This window comes from Mastomys coucha, unplaced genomic scaffold, assembly GCF_008632895.1.
Source record: "Mastomys coucha isolate ucsf_1 unplaced genomic scaffold, UCSF_Mcou_1 pScaffold1, whole genome shotgun sequence".
NCBI lineage: Eukaryota > Metazoa > Chordata > Mammalia > Rodentia > Muridae > Mastomys > Mastomys coucha.
The window spans coordinates 47,473,253-47,487,177 of NW_022196891.1; the positions used below are offsets into that span (position 1 = coordinate 47,473,253).

A 13,925-nucleotide genomic window follows, 5' to 3' on the forward strand; every position below is an offset into this window, starting at 1 on the left:
CAGTGACAGGCAGGTAGATCAATGGAACCGAATTGAAGACCCAGAAATGAACCCACAAACCTATGACCACTTGATCCTTGCCAAATGAGCTAAAACCATCCAGTGGGAAAAAGACAGCATTTTCAACAGATGGTGCTGGCTCAACTGGCGGTTAGCATGTAGAAGAAGGCAAATTGATCCATTTTTATCTCCTTGTACAAAGCTCAAGTCCAAGTGGATCAAGGACATCCACATAAAACCAGATACACTCAAACTAATAGGAAAGAAAGTGTGGAAGAGCCTCGAGCACATAGGCACAGTGGAAAATTTCCTGAACAGAACACCAATAGGTTATGCTCTAAGATCAAGAATCAACAAATGGGACTTCATAAAATTGCAAAGCTTCTGTAAGGCAAAAGACACTGTCAATAGGACAAAATGGCAACCAACAAATTGGGAAAAGATCTTTACCAATCCTATATCTGATAGAGGGCTAATATCCAATATATACAAAGAACTCAAGAAATTAGACTCCAGAAGACCAAATAACCCTATTAAAAATGGGGTACAGAGCTAAACAAAGAATTCTCAACTGAGGAATAACAAATGGCTGAGAAGCAGTTAAAGAAATGTTTAACATCCTTAGTCATCAGGGAAATGCAAATCAAAACAACCTTGAGATTCCACCTCACGCAGTCAGAATGGCTAGGATAAAAAACTCAGGTGACAGCAGATGCTGGCGAGGTTGTGGAGAAAGATGAACACTTTTTCATTGCTGGTGGAATTGCAAGCTGGTATAACCACTCTGGAAATCAGTTTGGTGGTTCCTCTGGAAATTGGACATAGTACTATCAGTGGTTCCAGCTATACCACTCATGGGCATATACCCAGAAGATGCTCCAACATGTAATAAGGACACATGCTCCACCATGTTCATAGCAGCCTTATTTATAATAGCCAGAAACTGGAAACAACTCAGATGTCCCTCAACAGAGGAATGGATACAGAAAATGTGGTACATCTACACAATGGAGTACTACTCAGCTATTAAAAACAATGAATTTATGAAATTCTTGGGGAAATGGATGGACCTGGAGAATATCATCCTGAGTGAGATAACCCAATCAAAAAAGAACACACATGGTATGCATTCTCTGATAAGTGGATATTAGCCTAGAAGATCAGAATACACAAAGTACAATCCACAAACCACAAGAAACTCAAGAAGAAGGAATACCAAAGTGTGGATACTTCGTTCCTTCTTAAAATGGGGAACAAAATACCCGTGGAAGGATTTTCAGAGACAAACTATGGAGCAGTGACTGAAGGAAGGACAGTCCAGAGACTGCTCCACCTGGGAATCCTTCCCATGTTCAATCATCAAATCCAGACACTGTTGTGGATATCAGCAAGTGCTGGATAACAGGAGCCTGATATAGCTGTCTCCTGAGAGGCTCTGACAGTATCTGACTAATACAGAAGTAGAGGCTCACAGCCATCCATTGGACTGAGTACAGCGTCCCCAATGAAGGAGCTAGAGTAACAACCAAAGGAGCTGAAGGGTTTGCAGCCCCTTAGCACGAACAATATGAACTAACTAGTACCCTCAGAGCTCCCAGGGACTAAAACTCCAACCAAAGAGTACACATGGGGGGACTTGTGGCTCCAGCAGCATGTGTATAGCAGAGCATGGCCAAGTCAGTCATCAATGGGAGGAGAGGCCTTTGGCCCTGTAAAGGTTCTATGCCCCAGTGTTGGGGAAGGCCAGGGCCAAAAAGTGGGAGAGAGTGGGGTGGTGAGCAGCGGGGGGTGGGGGGAACAGGGGATTGTTTTAGTTTTTGGTTTTTATTTTATTTTATTTTATTTTATTATTTTTTTATTTTTATTTTTCTTCTAGAGGGGGAACCCGGGAAAGGAAATATTGTAAATAAAGAAAATATCTAATAAAAAAAAATCCTCAGGGAATTCCAAGCAACACTATCTGAATTGGAATTTGCTAAGATTTGTCACAACTGATGATGATAAAAAAAAATGGAAGCAAGAAAAGAATTAGTGAAGTGTACAGAGCTTGGAGATGTGGTGTTTAAATATGTGTGTGTGTGACTGTATCACTTCTCAGAAAGTCCTTCGTGCAGAATGGCTGTGTGTTAATGAGTCCCTGGTGCCAATGGTATGTTTTCTTTGTTGTTACTGACATGGACACCACTAATCCTGTGACCCTCCTGAGAAGCAGAACTGAACACCCAGGCTTACCACAGTTGCCTGTCTTGGCATTAGTGATGTTTCATTTGTTAAGTTCAAGGAAGAGACTAAATTTCCTTTTATTTTCTCAATGAGAAGAGTTATATTTAAATACTGTTACCAAGTATTGAAGAGCTCTGGAAATTCATTTTATTTTAAATAGTATTTTTCATTGATTTCAATTTAAAACTAAAATGCAAGACACAAAGGATGCAAAATTAATTTTGTGGCAGTTACTTGATTCTTTCAAACTCAAGTAGTGTAAGGCTACTTAACACATGTCTCAGGCTGTCAAAAGTTCACATCAGAGCTGAGACCTTTATTTACCTACGTTTTTATTTTATCTTCTGAATCCAAACATCTATTCTACCAATGTTTGACATAGGTGCATGATTCCACATCTCAGATTTCCCTATTTATCCTTGAAACAGAATCTTACATATAGTTTTCAACTAGAATTGATTAATTGCCCATTTGTAATGGGAATGCTAAAAAGCAAATATCAAAAGAATATGACCAAATATTATAAGTGCTTCCCTAGAAATGAATGTATTCAATAAAAATCATGTTAAGAAAACAACATCATTATTGAGCAGAACCTATCTATTGTTTGAGAATCACATCTTCAAAGATGTATCAGATAAAAATCTCATCACCAATCATCAATAATATATCAACATTTGCCATCAATTTGGATGACAGAAAAAACTAGTCCTCCTGAATAATTTTGTGTCCATTTCACAAGCGCTAAACTGAGATTTTGTGAAGGTCTATGTAGGTTGTCAAAACTGCTGTGAATTTATATGTGTAACTGCTCTATTCTACATATAAAACACTGTCTCTGGAAGGGATTCACAGCCTCTGGCATCTACAATCTTCTCCCCTTTCTTCATGGAAGTTTTCTGAGTCTTGTGTGGAAGAGTATGATATATACATCTTATTTAGTCCTGAGCAATCCACAGTCTGTAGTCTCCATACGCTAACCTATTGAAGGTCTCTGGATTGTCATCTATACTAAGTAGGAGTTTATCTGAAAAGGGTTAAGAGATTTGCTGATCTACAGGTATAACATGTTTTAATACTACGTCCATTTAGCAGAATAATAATAGGTATGGTTTTGGGTTCCATCTCATGGATGGAGCCTTAGATCCAAACAGAAGCAGATAGTGGTTGGTTCCTCCCAAGTCTGTGCCACTGTTGCACAGCGAGCATAGCTTGTCATTCTAAGTGATTGGTTCCTCCCATGTCTGTGCCACTGTTGCACAGCGAGCATAGCTTGTCAGGCTAGTTGTTAATGTAGCTGGTAGAGTTCACAACTGCTGACATTGATAATTCCTTTTTGCCCCTCTAGATCCAGCATCATAAAAGACAGCTAGTAGGGATGAGACTTCCAAGTTAGTACCAGATTGACTCCTCCATGTTGTATGAATCAAATATGTGGTGTCAAGAATGGGGTCTTATCATGCAGTTTTGAAGAGTAACCAAGATCGTTAGCAATAGCCTGTAATGGTTCTATGGCAACCATTGGCTAACAACTCAAAAAGAAGTAACCCATCTTGGAAGTGTGACTTTTATTTGCTAGTGTGTGATATTTAGTTGGATGTTGTCTCTTCATTATAGGGTAACCATTTAAACCTTCGTTATACATCTATATTCATAGCTTAGCAAGCTACTGTAGTAGTGTTTCCATACAAATTTTTCAAATTACTATGTCCCCACTCTTTTTGCTTATTTAGGTACAATGTTCACACTCAGTTCTATTGTTGCTCATCCTCACGTGAAGATATGAGCATGTAATTAAGGAAAACAAATAAATCAATTTTAGGCTGAAAGATTCTCTCAATTCAAAATCTACATACACATTATTCTCAGTTACCTAAAGTATAGTATTTGTGAGTTTTTTTTTCCATTCATGATATTTACATTTCCACAAATGAAGTAAAGTAACCTTAAGGCTATCCACTTGAAAGCACAGGACAGCTTGCTAGAAAAGAAAGGATAATGTTTCCTGAACTACAGTACTCAGAACTTTTCAATACCACATTTCATTTCAATCAGACAATCCCAGAAGCTCTCTCTTCGGGTGCCTGAGGGCATCACACAGCATGAACATGAGGATTCAAAGAAAATAAGTCCAAGTCTCACAGAAATAGGAATCTTATTGAAGCTCCACACTGTATTCATGATAGATGCTGGCAACAATACAGCAGTTTGGGGAGACACTGCGTTTGTTGTTTCAGTGGCTGGCTTTAGTAGGCAGGCAATGATGGTAATAACATTTTTGTTTAACTTGACATCTATACAGCTCATCTTTCAGTGATGGTACTTTTATGGAGGACATGTCTTTTCATGACAGATTTCCCCAACAGGCTTCCATTTTTACACATAAATGATTTAAAAATCTACCTTAAATATAATTTCTTTGATGCAAAAGAGATACTAAAACTTGCACCAGGAACCTGCATTTTAAAAGCCTGATCTTCAAGTGCAGTTCATTAAGTACAAATCAAGCTAGATTTGAGCTAGGTGTTGAGGCACATATCTGCAATCTCAACCCTTAGTAATCAGAGGCATGAGTTTCAGGTAAAGGTAGGTTAAGAGTGAACCACAGAAAGGAACAAAGAAACAAAGGAAAAAAAAGAGAAAAAGAAAGGAAAGAGCTAGAGTTAGAGTCTATACCTATTTTAAGTTTTAAGGCAATAGTATTGCTAGACAATGATAAGAAACGTATATTGACCCCTTACTATAATCAAATAAAACTTGCTAATATACATCTAGCATTTTATCCTCATAGAAACAATATTACTAATTCCATTGAGAAAAGGAAAATCTAGAGGGGCAAGGAAATTCATATGAAGTCACAAAGCTAGTGAGTGGAAGTTTGGGTAAAAACACAAGTGTTTCTGTCTCAATGCCCATGTTCTTATTAATTACTGAAACTGCTATTCAATAAAAACATAACTTAAGCTATATATGTAACTTAAATTCTCTAGAGGCCACATTAGAAGTATAAGATGAAAATAGGTAAATAAATTTAACAACTCATTTTACTTAGTCCAATATATCCCAAATACAAATATAGAATAATCATAAACTTAATAAGTAGGTATCTATATAAAGTACTTGTACCATCATTAATATCTAGTGAACATTTTAGGTTTAAAGTATTTCTCAGGCTTCAGTAACTTCTCACTTGCCACATATAACTACTGGCTGCCAAAGTTAGGTACCAGACCCTTCAGTCATTTGGACAATATGTCTTTGTATATGCTTTATATTAGCCAGCAAAGTGGAGCCATGCAAAATAGAAGTCTGCTGTTATGAAGTTTAGAACCCTTAGCAATAAACATCTAACAAACAAAACCTTATAATTAAGTGAATATTAGAAGATGATATGAAGAACATGAATTAGTACAACATGAAAGAGGGTAAGTGACCACTTTAGATTGAAAGGACCTTGTAACGAGGCAGCACTGAAGTATGTGACTCTTTCTTCAAGTGCTATACACTCTATGGAAGGGTGGTAGTAGTGTAGGGAGTAGACGCTTTGTAAGATCCACTAGCATAGACTTCTGTTCTTTTCTATTGTGTAAGTTTGTGTCTGTGGCATGCCATTCACGTGTCTACTTAATGGTTCCATTCATAAAAATTACTTTAATCACCACCCTAATTGGTAGTTGAAACTTTTAGTGAAAATGGGGCTTACATTATTGGTTCTCTGAATGAGAACGGCCATGCTAGGCTCACATATTTGAATACCTGGTCCCCAGTACAGGGAACTGTTTGCAAAGGATTAGGAAGTGTGGCCGTGTTAGAGGAGGTGTTTCACTGAGAGTGGGATGTGAAGCTCAAAAGCCCATTCTATTCCCAGGTTGCTCTCTGTGCCCCATTGCTGTTACTGCCTGCCAACGGCCAAGCTCCCTGTCATGATGGCTAAGGATTCTGACCCCTTGGAGCTTTAATCCTCAAATCAAATGTTTTCTTTTATAAGTTGCATTGATCAAAGTGTTTTTTCATGTCAATAGAAATGTAACTAAGATGCATTATTATGATAATTAATGAGAAAAATAGAACAATACATGGCATTAAAAATATTACGACATGGTCAGGATAAAAGCCGAGATAAAATTTAATGACTGAACTATTGGTATACTAGTTGCTTCAGTGTGTTTTGAACATTTATACACTTTTTAAAAGTTTGCTTTTAACACTTAAAGGACAAAAGTATTTGATTTATGCTTATACCAACCAATTAGGGAAAGGTTTACTTTATTAAAATTACTAAGTAATTTTAATAAATCCACAGCTAAGGATAAATTGCATTTAAAAACTGAATGCATTGTAAAAGTTTACAGCATAAAGGTAGACTCCTCCACTTTACTTGCATAGGATTCCTAAGTATTCGTTATGGAGAAAAAGGACAATAAACGGCAGAATAAATACCAGTTTCCAACTTATAACTGAAGTGTTTATAATGGTATCATCGTGAGAAAAGTCACACTCACCATACACAGTGAGTTTTATATCCTTGGCTTGCTGGCCTGCTGCATTGGACACAGTGCATTGGTAGCGTCCTTTGTCACTTCTCCGTGCATTTCTCAGATGCAAATTCTGTCCTCTGTCTGAGAGTTCAATGTTAGGATCGCCCAAAAATAAAGGCCTAGAAAAAGATTATTTCATAAGTCTATTTTTAGTTTCCAATGCAAAGGGGTCGTTGGATCCTCAAAAAAAAAAAAATCATAATTCACTGGTGTAGTGCATTTGGAAATGTTTTTTAAAAGCGTAAACATTTCATAGTATGTTACTTGAATTCATAAAACTTTGGCTAACTGTAATGGTAACACAAAACTTAAACCAATAAGCCTAAGTGCTAGTATTGAAAAATCATTCTTGATGTATTGTCACTAGTGGGAGCCTTCTCTCTGACTTTTTGTCACAATCGGTTTGGTTTTTATCCATTTGTCTTCGTCTAACAATTTTTATTCCTAAATGTATCCCTGCAGAAACCTAAGCTTTAATGTAAACAACACTGAGCTATTTGCCTGCATCCCTTGGTGCTCTGTCCTTGTATTGTCTGCATCCCTTGGTAGCTGTGGGTTACGTGAGATGGATATCCTGGTCGTATATGTTATCTATCTCCTAAGGCCTGGCATTAGCCAGTTTTCACTCATCTGCCACTGCAGCATTGCAGAGAATATCAGCAAATGTGCCTCCTGCTGTACTGCTTGGGTCTTGTGCCTCCTGCTGTATATGCATGACTGCTTGGGTCTTGCACAGCAGCTGCGAGTTACAATTTTAAAACACAGCATCAAAAAAGGACTGCGCTTTATATTCTCTCCAGGACTGTATTCTGACTTCCCATATCCAGATGGCACTTGGTAATTGCAAACCTTTGCTTTTTAAAAATGACCCATGAGAAACAAAATTATATCCATTTTTTACTCACCAGAGTATTGAGGAGGAGAATCTTTTAGTGGTTATTGTGTGATTGTATTTCAAATTGCCTGTTTAGAGTCCTAATTCATTTTTCTATAGTGTCTGCCTCATTCATTTCTTGAAAATGTAAATAATTTTCTATATTTCATACACAGCCAATCTAAACTGTGCTATTGAGTGCTTAGATTCCTTCTCCTCAGACAGAAATTATAGCACAAACTGTAGCTATCCTGTGCCAAGTAACCTCTGAGCCACTGTAGGCCATGGTAGCCTCTACAGTGTGGGCAACGCCCTTCCTTGAGGCTTGCACTCTGTGAATGCACTTCCTGTCTGTACTTCCTACTTAATTCAGACAAAGCCTATGTACATTACACTCTTTCGAGCACATTTTCCTTCTCAATAGCTCAATCCCCTGAAAAGGCAAAACTATCTCTTCATTGGAATCAGATTTTTTTCTTTTTTTCTTTTTAAGATTTATTTATTTATTATATATAAGTACACTGTAGCTGTTTTCAGACTCTCTAGAAGAGGGAGTCAGATCTCATTACAGATGGTTGTGAGCTACCATGTGGTTGCTGGGATTTGAACTCAGGTCCTCTGGAAGAACAGTATGTGCTCCTAACCACTGAGCCATCTCTCCAGCCCCTGGAATCAGATTTTATGATATATGTGCAGAGGATTTTGGTGTACAATAATTATAAATCTTTTTCTATAAAAAACTCCACAAATTTATAAAGAGCTTTATATTTGAAAATTGGAAAATATAACTGGAAGATTGTTTATTAAAATGTTACTTTTAAAAAGCAACATTGTTTCTCTTTCATTAAATTATATATATTTTAAGGTGATGAATGAGGAGGTAGGCACTATGCATTGACATATCTGTATCCTATAAATTACACCCTTGAACAAATGCAGACAAGATACTCACTTGCCATCCTTGAACCAGTGAATAGCTGGGAAGGGCGTGCCTCTGACAGGACACTGCAGGGTGATGTTGTGGTTAAGAACAACTGAGATTTCACTTGGGGAGCTGGCACCTAGTATGCTGGGTGGAACTTGAACAGAGACATTTTATCATTATATATGATTTAGCACAAAAATATGAATATAATAAATATGAATATAATAAATAAAATATGAATATAAGAAATAAAATGAATATAAGAAATAAAATATAAATATAAGAAGCAGGCAGTGAGTGGTTATCAAAGTATTTCAACAAGAGTCTAATGTCAGAAACAAAACATCTCGTCACACTGTACAGTAAAAGTCAGGTAGACATGATATTCTAGGCAGAATATGATTCACAGAAGACTGATATTGCCCATGTCATTCATTATTGTAAATGCGCAGCAATATGCATTGGATCATATGAACTTTGTGGGTTATTCCTTACTATGCTTCAAAATGACTTCTATCATTATGTTTGTAGGTAATTGTCCTGCTAACAAAATTTCATAGACATATTCCTGACAAAGTTGTTTATATGACCTGCAGCTAAATGCACATATAACTGTAGGAAAAACAAACATAATGTAGTTCATGTTTTGGAGAGAGTAAGGAAACCATTTTTTTTTGTATTGTTGAATGCGAATTTTTTATGACCATATCATTTCTAGGCTTCACTTTCACTAAAAACACAAATTACATGCCTATTTTGATAACCAAATATTGAAGAGAGGGAAAGTCATTTGTCAAAAAGTGAACTTACAATGTCAAATATAATTTTACTAACTAAAAACTAAACTGACAACAGTTAAAATTACTGTATCTTAATCTATCATAGTGATGACTTACTTTCAGAATTCCCTTCCTACCAGAAGTGTTCATCACATTCTCTTAGACTTCTTTCCCCCTGACTGAAACCAGGGTTGATTAAGCTCCAATAGTTAATTAAAATGCACTGGAAATAGATGTATGACCTGTTCATGCATCCTGCTAGCTGTGGGAGATGCTCACAATACATTGCACTGCATCTCATAGCTACACTTCTCTACATAGCTCCTGTCTAGAGAAGTCTGTTAACATTTTAAGTTCATGGTACCTTGATATGTATGAGTCAGAGCTATCTTTATATTATAAATAACTAAGATGAAAAGCAAACTACTAAAAGAATGATGTAAATGGTATTTTTCCTATCAATTTATTTTTTATCTATTTTGGCACACAGTAAGAAATGCATGTAACATGTAGGTTTATTTTTCCTTACCTAGTACATCGACACTAAAGTCCTTCTGAGAGGTGCCTGCAATATTAATTGCTTTGCAAGCATATCTTCCTGCATCCTCTGCAGACACCTGAAAGAGTTTTAGAATCTTTCCATTGTTCACGATCTGAACAGTGCTGCTTTCTGTCACCTGCATGAGACAAAGAACTGTTATTTCCAAAGCTAATAAAACTCTATAATGAGAAGAGAAAAGCAGTGGTTTGTTATTATGGAGAAGAAATTCACAACTGAACAACTTATTTCAGGCACAGAGGCAGGGAACTGTGCACATTTGGCTGTCTCCATTTACCTGGATGTCATCCTTATACCACATAATGACAGGGGACGGAGTTCCTTCTACTTCACAGAAGAGGCTGGCCAGTTGGCTTGCCAACACGGACACATTGGTCACATGTTCTTTATCTTTAATTACTGGCGGAACTGCAAAAGAGAGGAATCATGGCTGGATAGTTTTATGATCAACAGGAGCTCCAAGTGTCTCCACAAAGCCCTTTGGAAAACTCCAAAAGTAAGAGACGGTAGAAAATGTAGTCATGTGCAAGCATGTGCATTCTCTTAAATAAGAAGTGTGAGCCAATACAAATAAAAAACCCGATATAATGGTGTGTTTTCTGGCAGGGTTTTAAGTTTAGGATGACAGGATGATTTTAAGGAAGAATTATTTAACATATTGAAAGTTAGAAGACTCGTTTAAGCAATATAGCACTCACAACTTGACAGTGGGAGTGACTAGCACTCAGTATCCATAAAACAATAGTCACCAAAACCTAAAATTCACATGCTTCCACAAAACAACACAAGTACAAAATTTTATTTGAAAGGTTTTACACAGTTGTGAAAAACCAGTAACAATATGAATTCTTATTACATTACAAATATATTAATACAACACTAATTAGTATAATGCTAACACATTAGTAGAGAAAGGAAACAAATCCTATGAACGCATCCAGAGAGATGTTATAGGTAACAGTTAAACACCTAGAATAATTTACACTGTAGATTGTTCAATAAGATAGCCCAGGTACAGAGACTGGGTACAATATTCTATCATCTATACTCTTTTTATACACATTTCATACTTTTTTGCCGTAGGAAAATCGCTGAGGAGCTATGCCAACTGAGTATGTGAAACTGATTGTTTGGCTCTGGAGAAGATATGCAACTAACCTTCCAGGGTGAGCAGGTTTTCATACTGCATCTTTATCTCCTATTGAAATTTTGAGAGATTGAAAGCCTCAACTAAAAATTGTATGAAATGTTGAACAATGAAAAATACAAACCAATTTGCTACCTTCTGTTTGATAGTAATTTATTCTTATTAATATTAAATAATAATATATTGATTAAAAGACAAACTATGCAAAAATTAGAAACAGGCATACTTTTAGCTATTTGGCTTTAGTGTTTTAGTGGACACTTACCGTGAACTTTGAGGTTGTATTTCCTTTCTGTGGTCCCAGCTTCATTGATGGCCACACAGATGTACTCACCATTGTTGTGTGGCGTAACAGAAGCAATTACCAAGAGTGCTCCATCTTCCAAGATAGAAACACCAGGCTCTTGCCCTGTCACCTCTCTACCATTGTGTAACCACTTGATGGTTGGTTTCGGGGTACCTAAATAGGAAATTTAAGCCTTTTTATAACAGAATTAGGAAAAATGTTTAAAAAAAATCAAATACATTCAGAACAGATAGACTTCCTGCTATGACTCTCATGTGTATCCTGAGGCCCTGTGCCACTTTCAAGATAATAGTGAAGAGACCAGGGGAGTAACAGGGACCAGCAGGAACAGGTACATAGGAACTCCATCAGCCCAGTGGCTCAGGTTGCTTCCAGTCTGTCTGGGCCGGCTGGTGCCCTGAGCAGACCTTGGGCTCAAGCTCCACAGCCAGTCCCACAACACCCAGAGGAAGCTCCACTCCCAAGTGCTCTAACACACCCAGAATCAGAGGTAAGGAGGACACAATACTGTCCCAATACTGGGAGTAACTGGGATCAGTGGGACCCAGGCACACAGGAACTCTGCCAGCCCAGTGGCTCAGGCTACTTCCAGTCTGTCTGGGCCGGCTGGTGCCCTGAGCAGCCAGGTGCAAACTCTGCAGCTAGTTGCAAAACACCTAGAGGAAGCTCCACTCCCAGGTGCTCTAACAAGCCCAGGATCACAGGATCCCAGAATCACAGGTTCCCAGAGACAACTTGACTCTGAAGAATTCTGACAAAACCAGAATCACAGAAAGGTTAGGCTCCAGTCAGATTTATCAAGGGCAGGTAGCACTGGAGATAACCAGGTGGTACGGGGCAAGTGTAAGAATATAAGCAACACAAACCAAGGTTACTTGGCATCATCAGAACCCAATACTCCCACCATAGCAAGTCCTGGACACACCATTACACCGGAAAAGCAAGATTCAGATCTAAAATCACCTCTCATGATGATGATACAGGACTTTAAGAAAGACATAAATAGCACCCTCAAAGAAATACAGGAGAACACAGGTAAACAGCTAGAAGCCCTTTAAGAGGAAACACAAAAAAAATCCCTTAAAAACTATAGGAAAACACAATCAAACAGGTGAAGGATATGAGCAAACCATCCAGAATCTAAAAATGGAAATAGAAACAATAAAGAAATCAGAAAGAGAGACAACCCTGGAGATAGAAAACCTAGGAAAGAAATCAGGAGTCATAGATGCAAGCATCACCAACAGAATGCAAGAGATAGAAGAGAGAATCTCAGGGGCAGAAGACACCTTAGAAAACATTGACACAACAGTCAAAGAAAATGCTAAAAAGCAAAAAGCTCCTAACCCAAAACATCCAGGAAATCCAGGACATAATGAGAAGACCAAACCTAAGGATAATAGTATAGAAGAGAGTGAAGACTCCCAATGTAATGGGCCTGTAAATATCTTCAGCAAAATTATAGGAGAAAACTTCGCTAACCTAAAGAGAGAGATGGTCATGAACATACAAGAGGTCTACAGAACTCCAAAAAGACTGGACCAGAAAAGAAATTCCTCCCATCACATAATAATAAAAACAACAAATGCACTAAACAAAGAAAGAATTTTAAAAGCAGTAAGGGAAAAAGGTCAAGTAACAAATAAAGGCAGGCTTATCAGAATTACACCAGACTTCTCACCAGAGACTATGAAAGCTAGAAGATCCTGGGCAGATATTATACAGACCCTACAAATGCCAACCCAGGCTACTATACCCAGCAAAACTCTCAATTACCATAGATGGAGAAAACAAGATATTCCATGAAAAACAAAATGTATACAATATCTTCCCACAAATCCAGCCCTACAAAGGATAATAGATGGAAAACACCAACATAAAAAGCAAAACTACACCCTAGAAGAAGCAAGAAACTAATCTTTCAACAATCCCACACAAACCTAATTCCACCTCTTACAACAAAAACAACAGGAAGTAACAATTACTTTTTCTTAATATCTTAATACAACAATTAATATTCCCAACATATCCTAATCGATTGAAATCCAAAAATATGAGGAATTAGAAATTTGTTGATTGTCATCCATTGGTCTCTTTAATTTGGTAACTGGAGAAATAGGTCCAATATTGTACAATCCATATACACTCTCAGCTTGTTTGTTTGCAGCAGTGTCTTGCTGTGTACAACATAACGGTCTTGAAATCTTGCTTCTCCTATCTCAGCCTCTCTATTAGTAGGATTGTTTATTTCATGTTTTTACACTATACTATGGTTTTCAGAACACCTTATATATTTCAAAAGTATTTATATACCGAAGGGAGATATAGACAATTAACTTGGGAAGTGGCTTGTAGGAAAGAGAACAACAAAAAATGAGACTGAATGCTTTGCTTCACATTTGTAGCTCTTGTATCAAGTTTGAAGAAGATGACTTTATAAGTTACTCTTTCTCTGAGATTAATGCTTTTCCAAATTATCACAGCCAATGAAACAGATTCTTACTCTTACCTAATGTCTGTTCCACCCTCCAAACAGAACTATTGTTCATTGAAACAGTTGGTGAATGACTTTA

The 13,925-nt window shown here is 37.3% G+C and overlaps 1 protein-coding gene across 3 annotated transcripts in view; it reads right to left on the bottom strand.

The window, feature by feature from the left end:
- The window catches only part of Hmcn1 (hemicentin 1), a 473,399-nt gene that overhangs the window by 186,384 nt on the left and 273,090 nt on the right, over window positions 1–13,925 (bottom strand). For all 3 annotated transcript variants that reach the window (XM_031384523.1, XM_031384530.1, XM_031384516.1), the window contains exons 26-30: window positions 11,311–11,505; window positions 10,176–10,306; window positions 9,869–10,016; window positions 8,588–8,714; window positions 6,726–6,880 (exon numbers count right to left, since the gene is read on the bottom strand). In XM_031384523.1, the coding sequence (XP_031240383.1) occupies window positions 6,726–6,880; window positions 8,588–8,714; window positions 9,869–10,016; window positions 10,176–10,306; window positions 11,311–11,505 (756 nt within the window). The remainder of the gene's footprint in view (window positions 1–6,725; window positions 6,881–8,587; window positions 8,715–9,868; window positions 10,017–10,175; window positions 10,307–11,310; window positions 11,506–13,925) is intronic.